Here is a 22,659-nt window from a genome sequence, read left to right on the forward strand (position 1 = left end):
TTATGAGGCAGACAATACAATCAGGTACCAAGTAAGAATGCATGTATAGCTTCAGATGTACTTAACTAAAAGTCTTTAAAAGCAGTGTGACATCACTGCTTGATGGATTTTAGTTTGGACCAGAATGAGATGGAGAGAATATGAGGTGGGCATGAGTATGTCTTTTAGATTAAATATTTAACTAACAAACAGACAAAATGAAACTGGGACATCAAGTTCTCCCAGAGATCTCCTATGCACTGCTAAAATGCCAAAGTAAATAGTGTTTTCAAAGTCTAAATTAGTCTTCCCCCAGTGAAGCCAGCAGTAAAATTCCCGGTGGTTGCAAAGGATGTCAGGTTAGATCATCGTTCTTTAGGCCACTGAAAATCCCATCTTTTAAAAAATTATTTCTTTGTCTCCCTAATATCACACTGGTGTTCTCTGGACCTTGAATTTCAAACTTGCTTCCTGCATCCCTAAGCCTGTGTCAGCCCCATCCCAGCACACAGGTGGCCTCTACTTTGGTGCAGCCAGATTTTCCCAGTTGTGAAGAAAGGGATGATGTGCATTTGAGCTGTTGTTTTGCCTCCATGTAGTCTGGCTGTCCTCTCTGGACTGAATTCTCCAACTGTAAAATACAGATAATGGCACTTCCCTGCCTACATAGATTATGTGAATTCCTCAAGCTTTCTAGGGATAAAAGCCAGAAAGTAAAGTAACAGGTGATGTCTTGCTGCATATTTTATCTACTGGCATAGAACCATTACTCCATTATTCAGAAAAATGGGGACAGAGACAAGAAAAACAAATTAAAAGCAAAGAAAAAAGCACTATTAATAATAATGAAGAAAAATGAAATAGCCTATGGCCTGATTTCTAAAAAAAGATATTCCTGCAGATACACAAAGCACTACATTAAATATGATTCTCCATATGATTAAATGAGCTTCTCTCAAATTGCCTACCTTTCTGCTACCTTAAAGCCACTGACATTTTTTCTGGCAGCACATACTTACCCAGAGTATGAGAAGACACTATTGACAGCACGTACTCAAGTAGTTCCAAGACAATCAAGCCAACTTCTAGAGCATTAAACAGTCTGAAGATGAGACACACACAGCTGGAAATCAGTAGGTGATACATAAGGGGGACCACATGGGCAAACACATAAAACACAGATACAAATCAATATAATAGCAATCAGTAGACAAATATGTTTGAAAAGAAGGGAGAGGTGCTTTTCTAAATTTGCTAATTAGAGATAAAAATACTTCTTTAAAATCTGTAAATAAATCAGATAAAATGCAAAGCAGTATATTTGTCTCTTCTTGTTGAATCATTGTTAATTCTGTGCTGTCAGATACGTCTTGGTGAAGCTATTGAAGGACCATAAGGAACCACTGGACATGGAGTTTCCTTCTGGAAACTTTTATCCAGTGTTGTCTTTTTCAGGCTTTTCAGTTGCTTTAGGAGGAACTGAAGGAAGAATGAGAATTTTGCAGCCTGGAAACAAAACCTACCTGTTTAGAGCTATTGGAGCTCTCTATCTCTGTGTAGGGTTTCTCTCCATCAGCCATCACCATATGTCCTGTTTTCAGCTGGTATAATGGGATAATTTTTTTCCTACCAGCTGGTACAGCACTTGTGTTTGGATTTAGTATAAGAATAATGTTGACAACACACTGATGTTTCAGTTGTTGCTAAATAATGCTCAAGTCAGGGACTTCTCAGTTTCCCATGCTCTGCTAGTGAGGAGGTGCACAAGAAGCTGGGAGGGAGCATGGCCAGGACAGCTGACCTGGCCTGGCCAAAGGGATATCCCAGAGCACAGAAGGACATGCTCAGTATATAACCTAGGGGAGTCAGCTGAGAGGGGCTGATCCCTGCTCAGGGCAGGGCTGGGCATCAGTCAGTGGGTAGTGACCAATTATACTGCACTCATTCATCTTGGGTTTTATTCCTTTTTCTCTTTTGGTCATCTCCATTTTCCTTACTATGATTCCATGATGATGATGATGATGATGATAAAGATGATGATGATATTTTACTTTATTTCACTTATTAAACTGTTCTTATTTCAACCCCCAGGTTTTACCTTTATCAGGTTCTCCTCCCCATGCCAGAGTGGGACTGGGGAGGCACAGTGCACGAGTGGCTGCGTGGCTCTCAGTTTGCTGGCTGGTTAAAGCACGACACCAGACTCATCCAACACTGTATCAGACCAAGCAGGTCAGCATGGGGCTAACCAATCTGCGAAGACGATTTTATGCTTTATCCTTCCCGTCTTGCTGCAAGTGTTGCTCCCTGAGCTTCCCACAGATGATGATTTACTTGTGTAAGGGTTTGAGCAGCACGTGAGGAACAGGAGGAACACAACAGTGGTTGTTACTCAAAGTGTGAGAAAGCCCTTCAGCAGAAAGGGCTGAATTTTCCCAGTCTTCCAGGCCAGCAGAATCTCTTGGAATCTGGCCTCTCATCTCCAAGTGCCTCATGTTTCCCTCCAGAAATACAAATTTCACTCCAGCTTACATGATCAACAACATCTGCAGGCAAAAATACCACACTGGTTTGCCATAGAGGTGATAGCTTGCTATTCATATGCACACAGCATTTCGCACTGCTTGCGGTTCTTTCAGAGCTTGACTGTCACTTCCCATCAATGGCATAATGTTTCTTCTGGAGTGCCATTTACTGAGTTTTTTCTTTAGTGTACCCTTTAAAATGAAATAATTTGACTTGTGTTTTGTGACAAGATAAGACAGACATAGAAATGATATTTTAGTCAGAGTCACAGCTCTTGAAGTATTATTTACTTTAAACTTTGAGATATGCTTTTTCCTGAGGAACCCAAACTGTTACGTATTTTTTTCCTAATATACTTGGTATTTGTATTTCATTTCTAGCTGGAATTAAATATTAGAGATTTTCATTGTAGATATAGAGCTGAATTATTATAATGAAAATTATTATTGAATATTTAAGCATACATCCTGTTCTTAATCCATTTAACATCCACTAAAGGATCCCAGATTGCAGTACCAAGAACAAGTCTTTAATTGTTTTAATCTGAAAGATGAAGGTTCAAGGTAAAGAGAATTCAATTAACAAAGCCAAACCTTGATGTGAAAAGGTACAGCCTTCTCTTTTTTGCTTTATAGCTCCACAATAAATCACCTTCTTAGAACATACAGTTAAATGTCACTGTTTCCAGAGTGTATTGCTCAGAGACAACATAAACCCACAAGCTCTTTAAAACTTTTCATCATTCATTAAGCCCTCAGGCTGGTTACCTTCTTTCATGCTCGAGTCCTGTTTGTCTTCATTAACCCTCCACGGCTGCCCAGCATCACTTCCAGAGATGTGCATGCCAGCCCTGAGGAAGTGTTTGCCAAGGCTGGCTTCATGAATGCCAGCAAATAATGCCAGTCCTCTGAGTTTTTAAAAAAGGAAGATTCCCCTCCTCATGCAGCAGCTGAGCCAAGAGTGTGCAGGAGCACAGAGAACACGTCCTGTGCATCCTGTCAGGCGCCCTGCCTTGTCTCTGGCAGGGATGTTGCCATCACATCTCTAGCCATGAGCAATTGTACTAAAAACTTGGCAGGCTCCACCATGCACATGCACAGCGAGCTTCAGAAGCCACTGAAACAACCAGAGAGCTAAAGTTGGAGTGAGGTGAATTTCACTCTGATATTTCAGGGCTGAAATAAGAGGAGCAGTGTGAATAGACACTGAAAACTTGTTCTGTTCTGTTTGTGTCAAATTGCAAAATAAATTGGATTTTTTCAAAACATTTAAATACATTTTTCTAACGGCACTTTCCATGCAAAAAAAAGTTTACCAGTGTAGGACATTTTAGGTTCAATTCACACATCTTTATAGGAATTCCAGCATTCTTACAGTGTCAGCAGAGCATTAATCCTGAATTTTCATGCCCTTTAAATTGTAAAAACTATGAGAATCTTAAAGAGAAATTGGATTAACACCCTTTGCCATCTCAAAGTTTGTGCATGTATGCATGGAGACATATAATATTAACACAGAGAAGATCAAGACATGTTCTGTGAAATTCCTCAGAATACACATTTGTTTTTGGCAGAGTGCAAAATCTGGACTGTGTGATACAACCTTGAGTCAATGCTGGAACTCCTTTCTTTATTCTCCTTTCCTGCCCTTGCTTACGTCTCAGATGAATGCTCATAACCCTGTTCTCTCACCAGTTCTTCCAAGAAGGAGGTGTTTCTATTCCGGCCTTATGACTCATGCCTGCCATGCCCTTCCCAGGCCAGAAGGAAATATAGGAGCTGGTCTGTAGTCCATTGACTTCAATGGGCCCTGATCCAGGGGCATAAATCACATTTCTATGTAACAATTTAAACATTAATATTTTAAGTCAGGCTCTAACTCAGTGAAACTGACTTTCAGTGAATAACTTCTTCTTCCTATATGAGAAAGTCACAAAAAAAAAAGAGATTCAGACTTCGATTCTGAATGTTTTTGAATATGATGATAAATCAGCGATGAACTCCCATTAATACATGATAAAAGTAAAATTAGGCATTGTTATTTTTCCCCTAGCCTGTTGGAAACTAGCCATAAATTATAAAACAGGCCCAGATATAGGAAAAATCAAATAATGAGATAAACAGAACTCACAGTAAAATACTCCTGTTAAGACAAAATACTTAAATGCGCTACATTGCAGCATTCAAGTGCATTCTTACATTTCATTGTAGCTGCTCCTGAGTAAGTTTTAGTTCAGCAGAGCCAAACAGGAAAATTACCTTTAGGAAATGTCCATTGTTCTCTCATTGCCACTTCTGTTCTTTCTCATTTTCTTACTTCTACCAGTTCACACTCTCATTTTTGGTACTTCACACCTTCATTCTTCTGTTTCCTCACACTTTTAATGTCACTTCCAGTTTAGACAGATGAATATTTGCTTTAGCAATTGGACATTTTTTCTAGTGAGCCTGGGATTTTTTTCATGCCTCAAGCTTCATGCTCTGCACTGATATGAGACCCACCCATATTTTCAGGACTCTACAGTCATGCCATACAAAATATTAGTTCAAACTTGATAAAAGAAGACCATGGTTATGGAACTTATTTTTGCTAACATTATGTCTTGATCAAAGGGCTTGCTTCTCAGCTGGGAGTTTGAATCAGTCAAGGCAATGCATGACCCACCCAGTATTTTTGAACTCACTTACTTTGTATTAAAAAAAAAAAAAAGAAATAAAGTTTAAAATTTTGACCTTTTTATTTATTGTGCGTTTTTTCCCAGAACTAAACTGTGCAAATCCTTACATGGTGTGTTAGATGTGGACATTACCCATTTCATTTCAGAGTAAAACATCAATGTAAAGATCACAAACAGTAAAATTGTTCAGACTTGGAAATGCTATTAAACTTTACATACTGTGTTAACATTGAAAAATGAAGCTGTCTCTCTGCCCCACACCATTGGAACAATAAATGTATTTTCGGAATCATACCCATATTCTATTTCAATTTAGAAAAATCATGGTAGAGAAAAGCCCTGAGAACTCTCCTCCTGCTTCACTTTGCCATGTCCAAAGCATTCCATAAGTACAAGAAAAATGAAGCCCTATGAGTGTAGCTTGCACAACACATAATTGGATCCAGTCACCACTGCACCAACAGCCATGGACAGGGCTGAAACTGCATCCTTAGCTAATCCTCCCATGGTAACAAAGTCTATAATGAGTAGGCAGGCTGGCTTTGTGTTGTATATCACAAATACACAAGCACAAGTGTGGCATAAAGCTGGGTGTTTCCATGAAAATTTCATTTGAAAGCAAAACCCCTGCAGAAAGCCTGCTAGGAAGAAACCCTGAGAAAACACTTAGGAGCCACAGCCTTCCCTCTGCCAAAAATGCTGTTAAGAAATACTGCCTTGAAATCAAAAATTATGCTGAATGAGTGAAGAAGTGGTGAAAGAAAAAAAGCAGATGATGCAGGAAACATCTTCCACCCCCCTTGATGCTCACACACTCAGACACATACACATGCAGGCTGCTCCCTTTTGCAAGAATTATGGATTCTTGACTATAAATGTCAAGTAAGGTTCCTCATGGTAACCCTGCCAAGTGTCCATGTTGATAGACTGCACAAGTTCAAAAAGTTGTAATTTTCCCCTCTTTGTACCACGATGAGCAAGTCTGTCCATTAAAACAATTGTTCTTTTAACTTAGTGGATTTAAAAGCCTTGGCATAACTTCAATGTGATTTTGGTATGATTGCATATGCAATAAAGCAAAAAGCCAACAAACTAGGCCAGCTTCTGAACTCTGTGTCCCTAAAACCACTGGGATTTTTGTTTAAGCAAGTGGTTCAGAATTTGAGCCTGATAAAAACAAGCTTTAGCAGCAGCACAGACTGGCCTCAGCCCTGCTACTCAAACCAATGATCTCCCATGCAGGTTCTGTTCCACTCCAGGCCACAGTTCCAGCACCACTCAAACCTGCACTGAGGGCGAGGACATTTCATGTGCATGCAGCCACCTGCAAAATAGCAACAGAATGGCTTTGGTACTTGGAAAACACTTAGAGATGTTAATCAACAATTAAGAGCATTAAAATCAACTTTCTTAGACACTAATTTACCAACTAAGTAAATTATTTAATAAAAGAAAAGTACAAACCCAAAGAATATCTCTCTAGGCTATCTAAAACCTGCTCTTCCTCTTTACTGGGCTTTAATGTGCGTTTCTCACTCAAGGGACTGCTGGGGTAGGAGGAAATTGAAAAAGACTATGCTAGGGATAGGGGAAAGAGATTATAGTCTGTGGCCTTTCAAAGCAGTCCTGGAGGTACCTCCTCAAGGTTACTCTACACTAGTCCAGCTGTGAGCCAGAAGATAAACAAAATTAAATCCTTTTTTGAATTTGGATTCAAAGATTTGCAAAGTTGGTAAATCAGGAGATAGACTTTGGTGGCTGACTACTGATCACACAAAAATGACATCAGTAATTTAAGTTGATTTGACCTTTTTAGTATCTGAAGGAGCCTTTTGATCATATAAATGTTTTTTTGCATGTTGGATTTCTTACTTCTCCATACCACGAGAGCAGCTTTAATTTCTCTGCTCATAACCTTGATCAAAAGTTTATTTTGTAATATATAAACATTAACATTGTCAAAGGTCATTACAGAACTACACTTCAAACTGAAATTATGTTGCTTACCACACAAAGAGATCTTTTGTATAATTCAAACTGAGAGAAAAGCATGAAGAAATGCTGAAATGTCATCTTGGTTTGACTCCAAACGGTCATGGGAGGTACAGGGAGTGTGTGTTCCCTACTGTATGAGCTGCTGCCCTTACACCATGTTTTTAAAAATGCCACTCCACTCATGTTTCTCAGAAGGCAAAAACAAACAAGAATTGGTTTGTTAAAATAGGCCTGTCTGCTTCACCTGACAAAGAGAGAAAACCACTTGTGATAGCAAGGTCTATTTGTCAGTTTATATCTTTGTGTAAGAAGGGCAATGTGCCAGAAAGATTTTTATCTTATTTAAATGTAAACATACAAATGGCTAGCCTCCATGTTCCAGTTTTATTTAAAGTTTAGATCCAGTCCTCTTTTGCAGTTTGTATTAAGCCATCACTGGATAAAACTCATCTCAGTCCTAGTGCAGGACCCAAACCCATCGGGTGCCTTCTGTAAAACGTGTGCCCTCCCTGCTGAGCTGCATAAATCTTGTTATTCTCTGCTGCACGGCAGCTGAGATCAGCAGTCAAGAGTGGAGAGTGCCTCAAGCAATGGGACCTTCAGCTCTGTGAGTACAGCAGCTCTCTGGGAGACATGGATGTGTATCTAAACTCACTCAGACTGGGGCCTTCGCTGTGGGAAAGTGTTTCTCTCTTTCACTTCAGCTGTTACAGGAAAATTACTGGCATTCAGAAATATTCTACAATGCCTGAAGTTTATGTGGGCTATTACAAAAAAGTTATTGGCATTGTAAAAGACACTGTCCACAGAATACGGGGAAGGAAAGCAGAATTATTCTCCTGTGTGGAGTCAGTGTACTCCTCCCAAATGAGGACTGCTGGCAGACATCAGGATACAGTTGTCAGTCTCTTGACAGCAGCTGTACTTTGGCAGCTCTGAAGTGTTTCTTTAAGTTTACAAATGGCAGCCTAGAAGCTGGCATGTGCCGTACCCATGACCAAAGAAGAAGGCAAACACTGCACTTTATAGGCTTCGTGATTTTGTTTGCAAATGACAGAATCACTGAGGTGGGAAGGTCCTTTAAGGGAACATCCAATCCAAAACTCTGCTCAAAGCAGGGCAACTAAAGTAGGGTGCTCAGAGTCTAAGAGAAAGTAAAGGTCTTACCATTCCTTCAAGCCTAACCAGAAGGGGGTTTTGTTTGGCAATGCACAAACTCCTGAATATAAATAGTCACCATTATAATTTGTCTATTTCTAATCAGATTAAAACTTCTGGTTTTCAGTCTGTTCTACAAATCTGTAAATAATTTTTTGACCTAGGCCTCTGTTATTTCTCTTCTGCTGCCCACCTTGCTCTCCACACTATGCCAAATCTTGTCTCACATTCCCACTCTTCAATTCAAGCTTTCTTTCCTTCTGCTTCTTGTGCTTGAAGGTGTCTCCCACTTTCCATCTGCCAACTCCCTTTTCTTTCATCAAACCCCAGATTTCAGGATTTTGTCCTATTTCTTCCCCAGCAATATTTTTGTAGTGTCACTGCTCAAAATGTTCTCCCCTTGCAGTTCATAGTTCCTTATTTGGCGTTTTCAGTGTCCCATGTGAATGCCACAAGACTGGGAAGCACCCTCTAAGTATTTGTATAATATTTAGGCAATCATGTTAATATATTTTTATTAATTAACATAAATACAATTAAGTCTTGGAACAATATTAACCTATAAATTACAGCCTATTTACCATTCCTGTTCTTAATTTTAAACATCCCAATGCCAGCAGATTACTTTTCTTCCTACATGGTAAGCACTGATTAATGCAAACTGTTTGTCAGGACTCATGTTGCTTCCTCTAACTTGCTTTTCTACTGTGGGCATGTGGCTGGGTTGGGATTAATCTCACCCAAATTCAGCCTTATACTGTGCAGACATCCACAGCAGGACTAATTGTTCACACCCCACTTTTAGGTGTGATTTTTGGGCCTACATATGTTCTGCTTCATCGGGAGATGAGTTTTACCCTACAAATGTCTATTTTTCCCAGTGACAATGGAAAGTCTGGATAACGAGCTGGATATCCAATCATATGAATGCTACATCCAATGCCCCATTTCCCGCACCTAAAAAATAGCTGGACATTTTGTGAGGCTTAATTAGTGGTTTTCAGAACTGAGTGATTTAGTTAGTATTTTCAAGATAATTTAGTTAAGGTGACATAAGGAATTATTCAAGCTTTTTGTGCTCTCCCCCTTTTGGAATAATATTATGCATATGCACACCTGCACATTCATACGTTTATACTGTAAAATGAATTTTAAGAGAGGTAAGTAGAAGATATCTAATAAACTTACCATTTTTTTCTACTGGAATATTGCAGTTGGGGCATGGCTTGGTTGTCTTCTTGATTGTTTCTCTAGATGCTTCTTCCCATCGAGCTTGCATGGCTGCATGTTCATCAACTACAAACCCCTGCAAAGAGAGAGAGAGAGAGAGCACTCACTGGGGCATCGAGCCGTGCTGCAAATGCACCAAGACAGGTAAAGCAAAAGGGAAGGCAAAGGAGGAGTCAGGTGAAACTGGCTGACAACATCACATGTCAGACACCACAGGTGTGATTCTGCGTCAGGGGTTAAAGCCCTTCTTGAAAGAAAAACAAAAACACCAAGGAAGTGCAACACTTGGTAATGCAGGATGGTGGGGTGCCTGGAAGGAAATTGTTTTTCATGATAAAGTGTACTCTGTTGTATTGGAGGTCTGAGTTTCATTCCAATGTAACCCTACACAAATATAGCATGCACAAAGAATAAACAAAAATTTTGTAAAAAAAGCGAAAAAACCCAACCTGGGTAATGAAATGCTCAGAATGACACAGAAGGAAAAAGCCATCATGAGGACTAAAAAAGGGACTCCTGTGTTTGTCCTATTTATGACTGTGACAAAATTACATAATCTACACAAGTGGCCTATTTGGCTGCTTCCTACCAAAAATGATAGTACAAGGACAAAAGAGATGGCAGTGCCTTGGGTCATTTCCATCACACAAGGTTGGCAACCATGTGAACAGTACCTATAAACAATGCATGTAGGTTCCAACCTTGAAGCTCTGCTCTCTCCATTCATAATGTGGTTTTATTCAAGCATATGGGAAAATGATGAACTTAAACAAAACTATTTAATTAATAACAATTCCTGTAACTTAGTGTATACCTTCTAAATACTTATAGGCTTTTATGTGGATAGGCTTTTATATTTATTTTTATGGATAATTTTTAATATATATATTTCTAGTAAGACAGAAAAAGGCCCAACTTTAAGCAATGCACCAAAGCCATAATGCCACTTGAATTCTGGTCATTTAGCATTGATAAAACAGAGTAGAGAGTGAGTAGTGCCTCGATTTCATGCCTGGCTGAAATGACCTCAGTTAAAATGGAATAACAAAGACCAACATCTGCAGAAATTTATTTCCAGCTCATCTAGTGGCCATTGCAATATGCATTTAATGAAAAGCAAACCAAAACACAAAACAACAACAACAAAAAAACCCCACACTGCCTTCTTTTAATCAGGAAACATCAATAACATGTTTGCCATTATTTATTTTACAATCTACATCAGTCTCCTCAGTCTGTGAATATCTTTTGTTGCTCCTTAAGATTCTCCAATTTGCTTTTTGATGTAGAGGTGACAGAAGTGAATGAAGTCTTCTTATCTGTACCCTAGAAGTGACTTTTACTCTTGTCTCTCTGCTTGTAGAGAGGGAACTCGGCCCTGCACCCTGCTGGATTATTCAGCAATTCGGCAGAAAGATGACCTCTATACAACAGCACATTAGAAACTTCTGGGAAATAGAAAAAGCTGCTCAGGCTAATAGCAAAGAACATAATCTAGTATTGATTTTTCAACACCTACATCCTTAAGAAAGGATGACTTTTGCAAACAATCTGAGCCAGCTCAGAGAGGCAGAGTGGGAGAGGGGAGAGCACTTGACCTGGAGCTCAGTTTCCCCCATGACAGAAATAAGATGATATCTCATTTTAATGGGAGCTCATTGCTTAACATGCATACAGTTGAAAATCACTACAGCAGTGACAAAACATTGCTATTCTTTTCAGAGGCATCAAATGAGAAGACCAGAAGTATTATAAATTTTTGTAATCAGTCCAGATGAGCTTCACACTGTTTTCTCAAATAGTCCAATTTGCAAGTGTTTTTTAGTACTTGCAAAACACTTTTTTCTCCATCTTCATGTCTTTGTTGTGATCTAATAGCAAAGGACACTGAGGTAAAATTTCACATACCAAATTGCTAACTTTATTTGTATAAACATTTTTGGTCTTAGTTCTGCAAACAAAATTGGGAAACCCTAGGAATAACTAAAAGAAGCAACTTCTAGCCACACACATGCAGCTCACCAGGAACAAATTGCTGAAAACAGCAGTGAATTATTATTTTTAGTATTTTCCATTGCAAAAATTCTAGCATGAACTAGATGCAGCAGCATGATATTTCAGCCCATTAGAGCTGAAACACCCCTCCTATGCCCAGTCTTGCTGAATGCTATGTTAAAAACTTCCTGCTGCATGAACCACATGCAGAGAAATGGCACAGTGATGGAATCCCTGATGCAGTGAAGAAATCATACCATCCAGATCCATAAGCCTTCAGTGCTCATGTGCTTTATTTGGTGCCCCACACCCAGTAATGGCAAGCACACATATATTTATCTGCATTTTTTCTCCCAACAATAAAGAAAATGTGTATGGCAATTCTTCATTACCTGTGTCTATTTAAATCATGTTCTTGCATCCTAAACTAGCAAACCTAACCTCACTGAAAATGGCCTAGGTCTGTCAAGCAGAGGAGTCTCTAACTCTGCTTGTTCTGCCTGGTCTTGGATAAGAAGCTCAGAGATGCTCCAGGTGTGCATCACATGTCAGCTTGCTGAGGACAGGGGACTTGGATCACTTCTGATGCTCACTCAACACAATATGCTCTAGTTCCCCGGTTAGTATGGAACATTTGTCCCAGCACTATGGAAAAGCTACTAGATTTCATCCATGCCACTTTATGAATAATTTTTTTTTATTCTCAACTGTGCTGCATATTATGACCAGGAATGAATACCCATAAACAACAGCAAGCTACAGAAAGAGCTGTTGTAAGCACTATTCAATATCCCCCCCTTCAGTATTTCCTTTGGGTAACAGGAGCAAAAGGTTGTTTTATTATCTCTGGGTGACACTGAAGGACATAGATTTACTTCTGTTCCTATGATGAATCTTTTGGAAAAACTAACAGGGATAAAGAGACCACAGAGACTGCCAAGGACCACACAACAATACAAAACCACATACATGGAATGGTTTCTTTGTAGTTAATCAATATCATGCAGTACTGGAAAGAGATCTACAGGGACAGAAAGTATCTTGAAATAGAAATAAAGTGTCCTTCTTAGAGCAGCATCTTGTTCAGGTGACAGAGTACACATCGACCTGTCAGTAGAACCACACTGAAGCAAATGAAGAAGGTGTTTGCAGACAGCAACTAAGCAGAACCATCTAGATTAAAAACATTAATGGCAAAGCTTCTTGTTCAAAATACCGGAAGTCTTAGATACATAATGTTAAATTTTGACATCCACCGAATTATATACTGCCTTATGTTAGCACAGTTTAATGATCATGCTTATTTTGCCTGGTATAGACAACATCTCAAAATTGAAGACCCTTAATACAGAATAGAATATGCAACTGTTAACCTTCTTTGTGCTTTGCTTTAAGTGGATGTAATTTCTGTATTCCTGTTTGTTTGCCCTTGGTGCTTCATCTCTCCCTGATAAACAAAAAAGCTGGTCATGCATAACTTTAAAAAAAATGTATCCTAGTGAAGCTTTCTTTAAATCCAAAATACATTTGCTTTTGGTAAAAAATGCTTGGTTTTAAGAGAATTTTACTTGAAAAAGTAAGCTTTTTATTTAGGTTAATAGAAATATGTAAAATTATCTCACTTCGTGTGAAATACAGAATTTTAAAAGGGTTTAGGTGTCTCAAAACAGGAAGTATTACTCATTTTCTAACAAGAATGTGAGAAAAGATATGCATACTTGAAAGCATTTGAAAGGAAGACAAAGATTAATTCATTGTGCATGAGCAATGTTCATCCCACCATAATATTTAGGTTAACACAGCCCACTAGAGCTAGAGCTCTAAGCAAAAGCAGCCTCAGCTGTTGAAGACTGATCTACAATGGATGGTGACAGTCCAACTTGAATTTATTGTGTCTTCTTGGCTTCAACAAGGCTGTTTTATGAACATGATCACATGAATTACCATACTGTTATGCTTATTGGTGCCGTTTACTGCAGGGGGTAAAAATAGCAGGTGTCCAGGGCACTAGATAGGCTAGAGGGTTTTGGAAGAAAATGGATTATTTAGAGTAAAAATCTCACAAATCAAGGTGTGAATAGCTATGAGACTATTGTTCTATTTTAGAGACAGATTTAGGCTAATTCAAAACACTAAAATGTGGCTACAGATAAGGAATAGAAAAGATATTAATTCAATGAGATTATGTTTCATACACAGGAAAAATAGAGGTGCCAGTACTACAATGATCCCGTTAAATCCACATGAAGCAGCTTTGTGTGAGCCAATTTGTCTAGTGTGCCTAGGGAATTCTGTCATAAAATGAAAGAGCTGCTTTGTGATGACAGCAACTAGTTAAAATCAAATTGATATACACAGGGTATTATATTGGATACAAGAAGAAAGAGTGCTCTGGTTTGGTGACACTGCACACCAATATTCTCACTCTGTGTGTTGCAGCCATTCATATAAGGAATTAAATTCAGGTAGATGGTGAATATTGAATTTGCACTGATCTAAAGCAGAAAATCTAATCTAATACAGGTCATTCTTACATAACTGCTTTCCATGAGCAGAATAAAGAACGTGCCTTCTCTTGTAAGTGGCAACACTGCTGAAAATGACTGTCAGCTTAACCTCATAAACAAAAGCAGTCTGTCACATCTTTTTTACTCTATTGCTGCCCAAAATAGGAAAGCTAAAATTCTCTCTATATAGTTATCATCTATTTCTCATTAGACAGAAAGTTAAGACCTATTCTCAGATTTCCTCTGGTGCATCTTTATTTATAACACAGAAATTAGTTTTACAGGACATTTCCCAGTTATAGTTATTTTTCTTGCTCCTTTAATTAGGCACCTATGGGTTGAAATGTCCTGAGCTTGACATTGTGAGTATACCAAATAGTAAAACTCTGAGCCTCAGTTTGTTTTTCAGTTGTTTAAGATATTTTAGAGATCAAGCTAGGTTTGCCATTCCTTGTACAGTCATGTTTTATCTACTTTTTAAAATTTACCTGATGGGAAAAAAACCCAAAACAACCAATGGCCTAATAATAGAGGTTTTGCATTTCATACTGTGACTCAGGACTCATTGAAAGATACTATGTACAATGAACCTTTTCAGTAGCTTTTCCTTTCACTAAAATGCAGGGAAATAATTAATGGTTTTTGTGGTTAGCATTTACTATTTATCATTATCATTAGCTGGTTGGAGACCAGGCTTCACAACCCTACATGCTTGCTGGAAGTCTACATCATGGGAGGTTAGCATGTGTTGTTCCACGATGGAGAAGGAAGCCCGGCAGGCAATACCTGAGCATTTCATACCCCCTGCTGTCAACTCTGGGACCTGCACACAGGAGGCAATGGGACGGGAGGAAAAGATGAGCTGGGAGCTTTTCCAGAGCTACATTCCAACAGCTTTCAGCAGCATGCCAGGTGCTGTGACAGGCTTTCCTGGATGTGTCTGCACGAGCACATGAATGCGCTTTTATGTTTGCACCTGTGCAGCAAAAAACATGTCTGGGAAGTGATGCTATGGGTCTGCTTGGAGCCAATTGTTCACCTGAGACATCATGCCTGAGTCAGGTTTGAGCCCAGAAACTCTGGTTAGAGGGCAGCCAGAGCCCTGGAAGTGTGCCAGGTCTGCCCTGACTCAGCTGACTGCTCTGCTTTTGGTTAGATCTGATGGGCTTCTGGGCAGACAGAGGTGCTGGATAAATTTTGTACTGCCAGTTACAGAACAGCAAAGCTATTGCCTAGATCCTATGTTAGCTACCTGAGGACTGTGAGGGCTGATATCCAAACAAGGAGCAGCTGAGGTTTGATTTGAAGGTGGTGGGTCTGGGAAGGGCTTTGGGATTCGGTGACAAAGGCCTCCAGCTTAGGGCCACAGCCAGGACAGGCAGTGTCCCACAGCATAAGAATGGAGTTGAAGTCAAGTTTTACAGCACTAGCTATAAATTTACACTGGAAAAGATAGTAGATGAAGGTTTAAAACATGTATCTTTATGCCTCAGTAAAAATGGTATTGCTGTTTGTTGTAAGAGAACATAGCCTTTGTGCCAGCACCATGAGCCTCAGGACTCATCAAGCTTTATCTGAACTTGTCTTGGCATGCCTAGAGATTTGGTTTAGCCTGTGACAGCAGTTATTGAATGAGCTGGTGACTATTCCTCTGTTCTGCTTTTGCTTTTATACTATTTTTGTATGATGGCATGGTTGAACAGTTAATGTATTTTTGTAACTAACAGGCAGGAATGACCATTATAGGTACTATCAGTCAGAAAAAACTGTCTGACTCTACAATAAAATGCTGTGCAGAGGAGTAACAGCATGGGATGATAGAAGAAGCCTTGAAAGCAGAGGCACAGGATGATATAGGAGGCCCCATCATTATAAACCCCACTCAAGTGGTCATTTACCCAAATACAGCCTTGAAGAATGAGTAAAAACAGTCTTGAGGACAACAGAGAGATCAAAGGCATAACCAACTTGGATAAAACACACCAACATTGGCTTGTGTGTCAGAGAAGGAGTCAGCTAACAAACAAATAAAACTGACTCCAAGCAGATTATAGAATAAGAAGGAAAAAATAATCCTTCAATATCAGCATCATGCTCCTTCTGGTAAAGGATTCACTATACCAGCCCATTTCAGACTGCAGCTATGGAGCCTAGAACCCAGGGAAGGAGTGGAAGTTTAAAAATAGCACTGGGGAAATGAGTGTTACTAGAAAGTCTGCATATCCTTTATTTTAACTATGATTGGAACTGTAAGTCCTCATGTTATTGTAAATGGGCTAAAATTACTTCACTGACAAGCTAAGACTTTGATAAAACCAGCAATACATTTTTTAGTTTGCATATACAATGAACATGGTCTGAAATGAACACCTTTAGCAGGTAATGAGATTTTCAATGTAACAAAATGACAGAAATTTACACCACTTAGTCTCTAACCTGTGTGAGAAAAATGGGTAAGAATTTTTAGCTGCATCAGCAGCTAAAGATGAATACTTACAGAAGGATTTTACTGGATCTCATGGATTGCAGGGCCAGACTTGCTAGAACAGACTCCTTCTCTGACTAGCTGGAATTAAGGCTTGGACTAGGACTAGGTATGTTCTGACAGGATTTTTAAGGAGTTTCTTAGGACAAGATAATCTGCAGCTTCTTGGAGAAAGTTTGTCCACAGAACCAACTCAAAAACATACTTTTTAATAACACATTTCATCCAGGTTGTGTTACCTTTTCCCCCCCCAAACACTTATGACTCGGTGCCCCATATTCTACTCACCTATTTACATAGGCACCACTTTTACATCAGTGTCATTGCTATTACAGTTTATCTTGCCATAAACCAGCTTCCTCATCAACATGCCCAGCACTGAAACCATCCTGGGAGCTACTCTGAAAAAGTTCAAATCTAGTATGTGGCCACATTTTATTGTCCAGTTGCTAGTGAGCAAGAAGGTGCATTGCTTATCCTTGTAACTGGAAAACCATCTAGAAAGGTTTGTGCTAGGAAAGCTGGGCTAATTTTAAGGTGGGGACTTATAGAGGAAGCTGGTTTATGGCTAGATTCCCCACCAGCACAGACTGTCTATATGTGAGGTTAAAAGAGGCCAGGAAGCTTGGTTTTGTGGTGTACATTGCAGGGACTATGTGGTTATTTCTAAACCTAAATCTGGCTGGAGTCACCTTTACCGTGTCATTGATTCCATCATGCACACTGTGCCTTTTAATTCATCAAATATGATTTCTTCTGTCATCCCAAAGTTCAAACAGCTCCAGGAGGCAGCAATGGTTTTAAAACAAAGCTTCCCAACTGATATTGCCACAGATAAATTTTATTTTCCCTGAAATAATATAATTTACACACTAAGATGGGAAATAATCAGTCCTGCACCAGTAGGTAAATGTTTAAGATAAGCTTCCAATGGCCTATCTGGGCTAAAAGTAGGCATTTCAGCAGAAATAGAACATTTTATCCTTCCCAATGGGCCATGCTATATCTGTACACAGATCTGAAAGGTCAGGATATGCCAGTAGTTAAAGCTGGGCTGCTCTCTGCATGCTTGCTGCTGAGTTTGCCTTTTACCCCAAGCAGCAAGTAATGCCATTTAGCTTCCCTAAAGCTTCCAACTCCTTCATTTGGAATAGGCTTTCAGAGATGCACATGTGGCACCGGCTTTATCCCTCCAATGTCCTGCAATCATGGCTGCTCTCTTCCTTCCTCCTGCCAACTCACCCCATGGCTCCTTCCATCCTTCTCTGCCCTCCGTCACAGACCCACCAGCTACACTCCCCTCTCTGTACCTCAGGCTTCCTCCTCCCTCCTTTTGACATCTGCCCAAGCACAGGCCCATTTCACCACCACCATTTATGTTTCCTGGACTTTCATATCTGTGCCACGTCATTTCACCTTGCTCTTTCTTTTCCTCTTTCTGGAGCTTCCACTCCATCTGACAGGTTACAATCTCTCCAGTCAGCTTTTGGCTTTCATGGACACTCAAATTCCTCTGTATCAGGCTCTGTCTCTTCTTTTGGGGGCTCTCTTTCTCCAAGTCTTCCCAAACTGGTGTCAGGCTCTAAGGGCACCATCAGACCTTGCTGTCCCAATCCCCTGCTAATCCCTGCATCCTGTTCATGGCCCAGGAACCCATGTCACTGCCTGGTGACACTGCAGCATGGCCTGTCTCCAGCTCCCCACATCCCTGCCCAACTCAGTCATAGGCCATCTGTGGACCCACCTTCCACCATTTTGGCTCATCCCTGTCCTCAGGCCCTGCCCTGACACATGGAAAGTCCCCAGGAAGCAGACAGCCCTTGCAGTGCCCTGACACACCTTAGGAGAGCTGCATGGAGTGCCACCACAGCTCTTCCTGCTGCCATCCACTACTGGTCACCCAATTCCTCTGCCAGAACTCTCCTTGGTTTTTCTTTCACCTCTGTCACACTCCTCGTGCTCCACCATGTTCACCTCTGTCACGCTGACTGAGGCCTGAACCTGTCCACAGTGTTTCATTTTGTTGAACGTCAGAGACCTGCAGGCATTTACAGAAATGTGAAGGCAAGAGAAGGCCCTTCCACTACCACAGCTACTAGAGGCTAAAGCAAACCCTGCATTTTTCTTATTGGAAGTAATTCCCTGAAACCGATTGTGTATCCTGCATCTTTTCTGAAGAGGAACAGTTTAGTGGCCGTGTGTTTGTTTGATCCTTAAATGAGATTGGTAGAAGTTGTGGCAATAAGATGCCTTGATAAAATAAATGCTATGGAAAGGATCCAGACAGGAGTCAAATTGCATGAACTGGAGACAACCCTGGAAGTGTATTATTCCTACTTTGAAACAGACCATGGACAAAAAATAAAACAAACCTTCTCACTGCCTCAGCAAGCACTACAATCACAGCAAGTTAGGTCTGACACACAGACCTATGCACCTGGCAGGTGATGCGAAGTGAACAGACAGCCTGAAAGCACATGTGGATAAATGTTTACACTGATTTCAGGGAGAGAGATGGAAACTGTCCCACGGGTCCTGCTCTCCATACATGCCCCGGAATGGTCAGTGTGCCCGGCTCGGGAGCCTGTGTGCAGGGCGGCTCTGCAGGGATGCTGGGCAGTGAAAGCAGCATCTCAGCAGCCCTGCCCTCGCCCGGCTTCTGCTGCCGCTGGGCTTGCTCGCCTGGCTGAGGAAAATGAGGGAAAGCGTTCCTTCAGTGGCACAGCACCGCCTCGTGGAGATGTTTCATTAGTGCCGCTCTCGGCTGCCTAGGGGAAGTGGAGACGGACCCAAATCAATTAACTTCAGCTTCGAATGGAGTCTCAATGAATCCCGCTTAGTCTGTGGTCTTGTCTGTGCACGGGACCTGATTTGTATAGGTGCAAGAGTTATTCTGGTACCATCATTTAGCTGTTCTGGAAACAGTTCCTTGCGAGTGCAGGACATTTTTCAGGAACAGCAAGAACATTCACGTGACACTAGAACTGCAACAGCAGTTAACATTGCTAAGTTAACAGGTCTGATTGGGTGAAATTCATGTGCTGGGAGATTGAATCAGATGGGTGAAGTGCTCCCATTGTTATAAGGAAAAGCAACGGCAATATTCAACTATTTAAAATAAATTACTTCTTCCTATGGTATTCTGATTCTTCCTGGTATACATTTATTTCTGCCTTAGAAGATGAAAATTACATGAACTCTAGCTTTCATGGAGCCAACATTGTTGAATTCACTTTTTACATGGCATGACACTTTCAGTACTCGAGGCAAAACTCCAAGCATAAGTAACTATATACTTATATAGAATATATAGAGCTCTCTGTTCCTGTTGAGATGTATTCAAGTTACAGTTCAGTTTAATTCAGGTAAGACATTGAGCCTTGGTCTCCTGCTTTACTAGGCTGTTGAATGCTTTAAGCATCTCTCAATGTCTTTGTTGAAGTTGCTTTGTTTTTTATATAAATGTGAATGGGAACCAGAAGACTGCTCTAAGGCTATTGCAAATAAAACGACACTGTTCTTCGTGGAGGGCAGCTAAGCTGCAAATCTCTTTATTATATATATATATGGCTTCAAAAATGGGTTGCACAAACCCATGGAGAAAAAAACCCCCTGCTGATAGCTACTAAACATAAAATACCACATATACATCACAAATCACTAGAGGCTGGGAAAGTAGATGGATTTTGGGTCTGATACAATACACATGTTTTAGGTCAACAGAGGTAGATACCCTGACTGACTAGGAGGATACAGGCTTTTTCATTCTGTCTCAACTAATGCTAATTCTTTTTATAAATTAGAAGAGCGTTAGTAAGAAAGGTTAAAGAGAAGAATCTCTACACAGGTCATGACCTAGTGCAAGGTTTGTAAAGTATGACTTATGAACCATCTCCAGGTAGCACATGGCAAAGACTCAGAAGAGAATTTCAGCTCTCTGTCAGTCTGTGTTTGGCGAGTCCCCAGAAGCCAGCCTCAGACAGAGCCTGCCTGCAGGCAGTCACAGAGCTTGGCACGCCTCCCTGAGAGCTGGCTGGATGCAAGCCCTCATCAGCACCTGCCCACAAACCTTTATCTGCCACGTTGGACTGTGTGGAGGCTCAGGGTTTGAGTTTCTTCTTAGCATCAAATCTGCCAGATATCTGAATACCAGTTTTCTGCTTCCTAGGAGTGCAGCTTGGGCATCAAGCTGTGAGATATTTAGGGGATATGTTTTCTGGTCTTTCACTCTCTCTCCCTCTTTTTTTTTTCTTGTAAAGACTGTGGTTTACACGTTTTATTTATTTCAAGAAAAACTTGAATCTCAAACAAAGACAGATGCCAAGAGAGAGAAACTATTTCCTCTCCAGGTCTATAGCTACAATAGCTACAATATTATAGAGCAACCTAGAATAATTATCATCTAACAACTTGCAGCCTAGACAATCTTTTTTTTTATTTCTGTAAGCTAAAACATAAATTACCAATAGGCTGCATAGGCTGTAAAAAAGCCCTGTTATTCAGCCCAAACCCTCATGATTTCCTGACTGATGCATTGAAAATAAACTGAAAGGCAGAAAGACTATACAAAGCCTTTCAAAAGTGTTCACATTGAATAGAGACAACCCTAGAAGCCCACTGGGAAGGCCTTTTCTTTGTCAACTGATGGCAGAGCCCTGTGTTTTCCTGACAGAACTCGGCTGCTCTATCAATCAAAGAGACTGAAATCCACCGCAAAGCCAATTCGGCAACTCCGACGGCTGGAGTAATTCAGCATGAACATAATTGCTTTTGCTTAGGATTATAATTAGGATCTATTTGACAAATGTCACTCTGGCTGGGCCAGGGATAACGATCAGGAGTTGTGAGATCCGTACCTTCTGGGCCATGGCTCCTGGTGGGCTGAGGAGAGAGTTGCATTCCCCTTCATGGAATTCTTCTTTACATTCTCGGCAGAACATGGACTGGGAAACAAACCAAAGCATGCCAGTCATAAAAACACATTAGGGACATGGCAGGTTACAATCATGAAGAGTCATACAATAGATGATCCCTTGCCCTTCTCTTCCTATTAAATTCCCATAATCCTCCTAATTGTGCATCTTATTATACACTCTGATCATTAACACAACAATTTTGCTGTTATTATTATACATTTTATCAGTGGAGTAACGCAAATGCCATTATTAAAATATGAGATTTTGCAACATGGTCCATTTAGGGACATAAAGGCATACTAGATAGTTTATGGGTGTGCTTTTCCTCCTGTAAAATCTATTTATAGAAGAAGGGTGATAACTGAAAAAAGCTGTTCTGCTCTATAGTGTTTGCTAATGGAAATAGTCTATTCATAGTTCTGAATCAAATGCCTTCTCTATAGAAAACTATTGCTGACTTTCCTAGAGGATGACCACTTCATAAAAGGCCATATGAAATACCATTTTCTAGGAACTTATATCCTTGCCATAGACCTTTATAGGATGGTTTAAAAAATCATAGAAAGAACACAATGATAGGATATTTAATGCAGGGTTTAGGGATCTACCTCTAGACCTTTATTGCATTTTTAGCAGTTGTTCTGGTTTTATTCTCCTTAAATAACATTTTTCTTTACATAAGGCTTCATTGAAAGGAATGTCTTTTGCGGATAAGAGAAACAATTCTCCCTAGCTGTCTGACTGCCTCTGCCACCTAAAGTGGTTCATATGTATCAGGTTTGATGGCTTTTCTAAACTCTAAAATGAAGATATCTGACTTGACATGTGTCAAATCTTTGACCCATCAATGCTGCATTAAATTCTGTGCCCTTGCAGGTAAAGGGAAAAGTCAATAATGTAGAATGGGTGTCTCTTATGCTGTTTTAAAGCTTTGCTGTCTTGATGCAACTCCAGGCTCTGAAAGATCTCTCAGTGGTAAGCCACTCTGACTGGCATTATAAGTAAGACTTATAAAACAGCCTTGATTTTTAGATATAGAGCTGCATTCACATATAATGAATAAAGGATATCAGGAGGACATGACACTAGAACGTTTGTCTGCCAGTAATTCCAGCTTTTGTATTTTCATTTTGAACTATTTCAAGCTGTATTTTCACTTTTCCAAGAAGCACTGACAATCATATTTTATTG

General features: G+C 40.1%; 1 protein-coding gene across 1 annotated transcript in view; it reads right to left on the bottom strand.

Annotated features, from left to right (window-relative positions):
• Nucleotides 1-5,246: 5,246 nt before the first annotated feature.
• The window catches only part of PRKN (parkin RBR E3 ubiquitin protein ligase), a 679,301-nt gene continuing 661,888 nt past the window's right edge, over nucleotides 5,247-22,659 (bottom strand). The window contains 3 exon segments of the mRNA XM_058020484.1: nucleotides 5,247-6,506; nucleotides 9,524-9,641; nucleotides 21,409-21,495. Coding sequence (XP_057876467.1) covers nucleotides 6,397-6,506; nucleotides 9,524-9,641; nucleotides 21,409-21,495 — 315 coding nt within the window. The 3' untranslated portion in view covers nucleotides 5,247-6,396.

The sequence above is a fragment of the Melospiza georgiana genome, chromosome 3, assembly GCF_028018845.1.
Source record: "Melospiza georgiana isolate bMelGeo1 chromosome 3, bMelGeo1.pri, whole genome shotgun sequence".
NCBI lineage: Eukaryota > Metazoa > Chordata > Aves > Passeriformes > Passerellidae > Melospiza > Melospiza georgiana.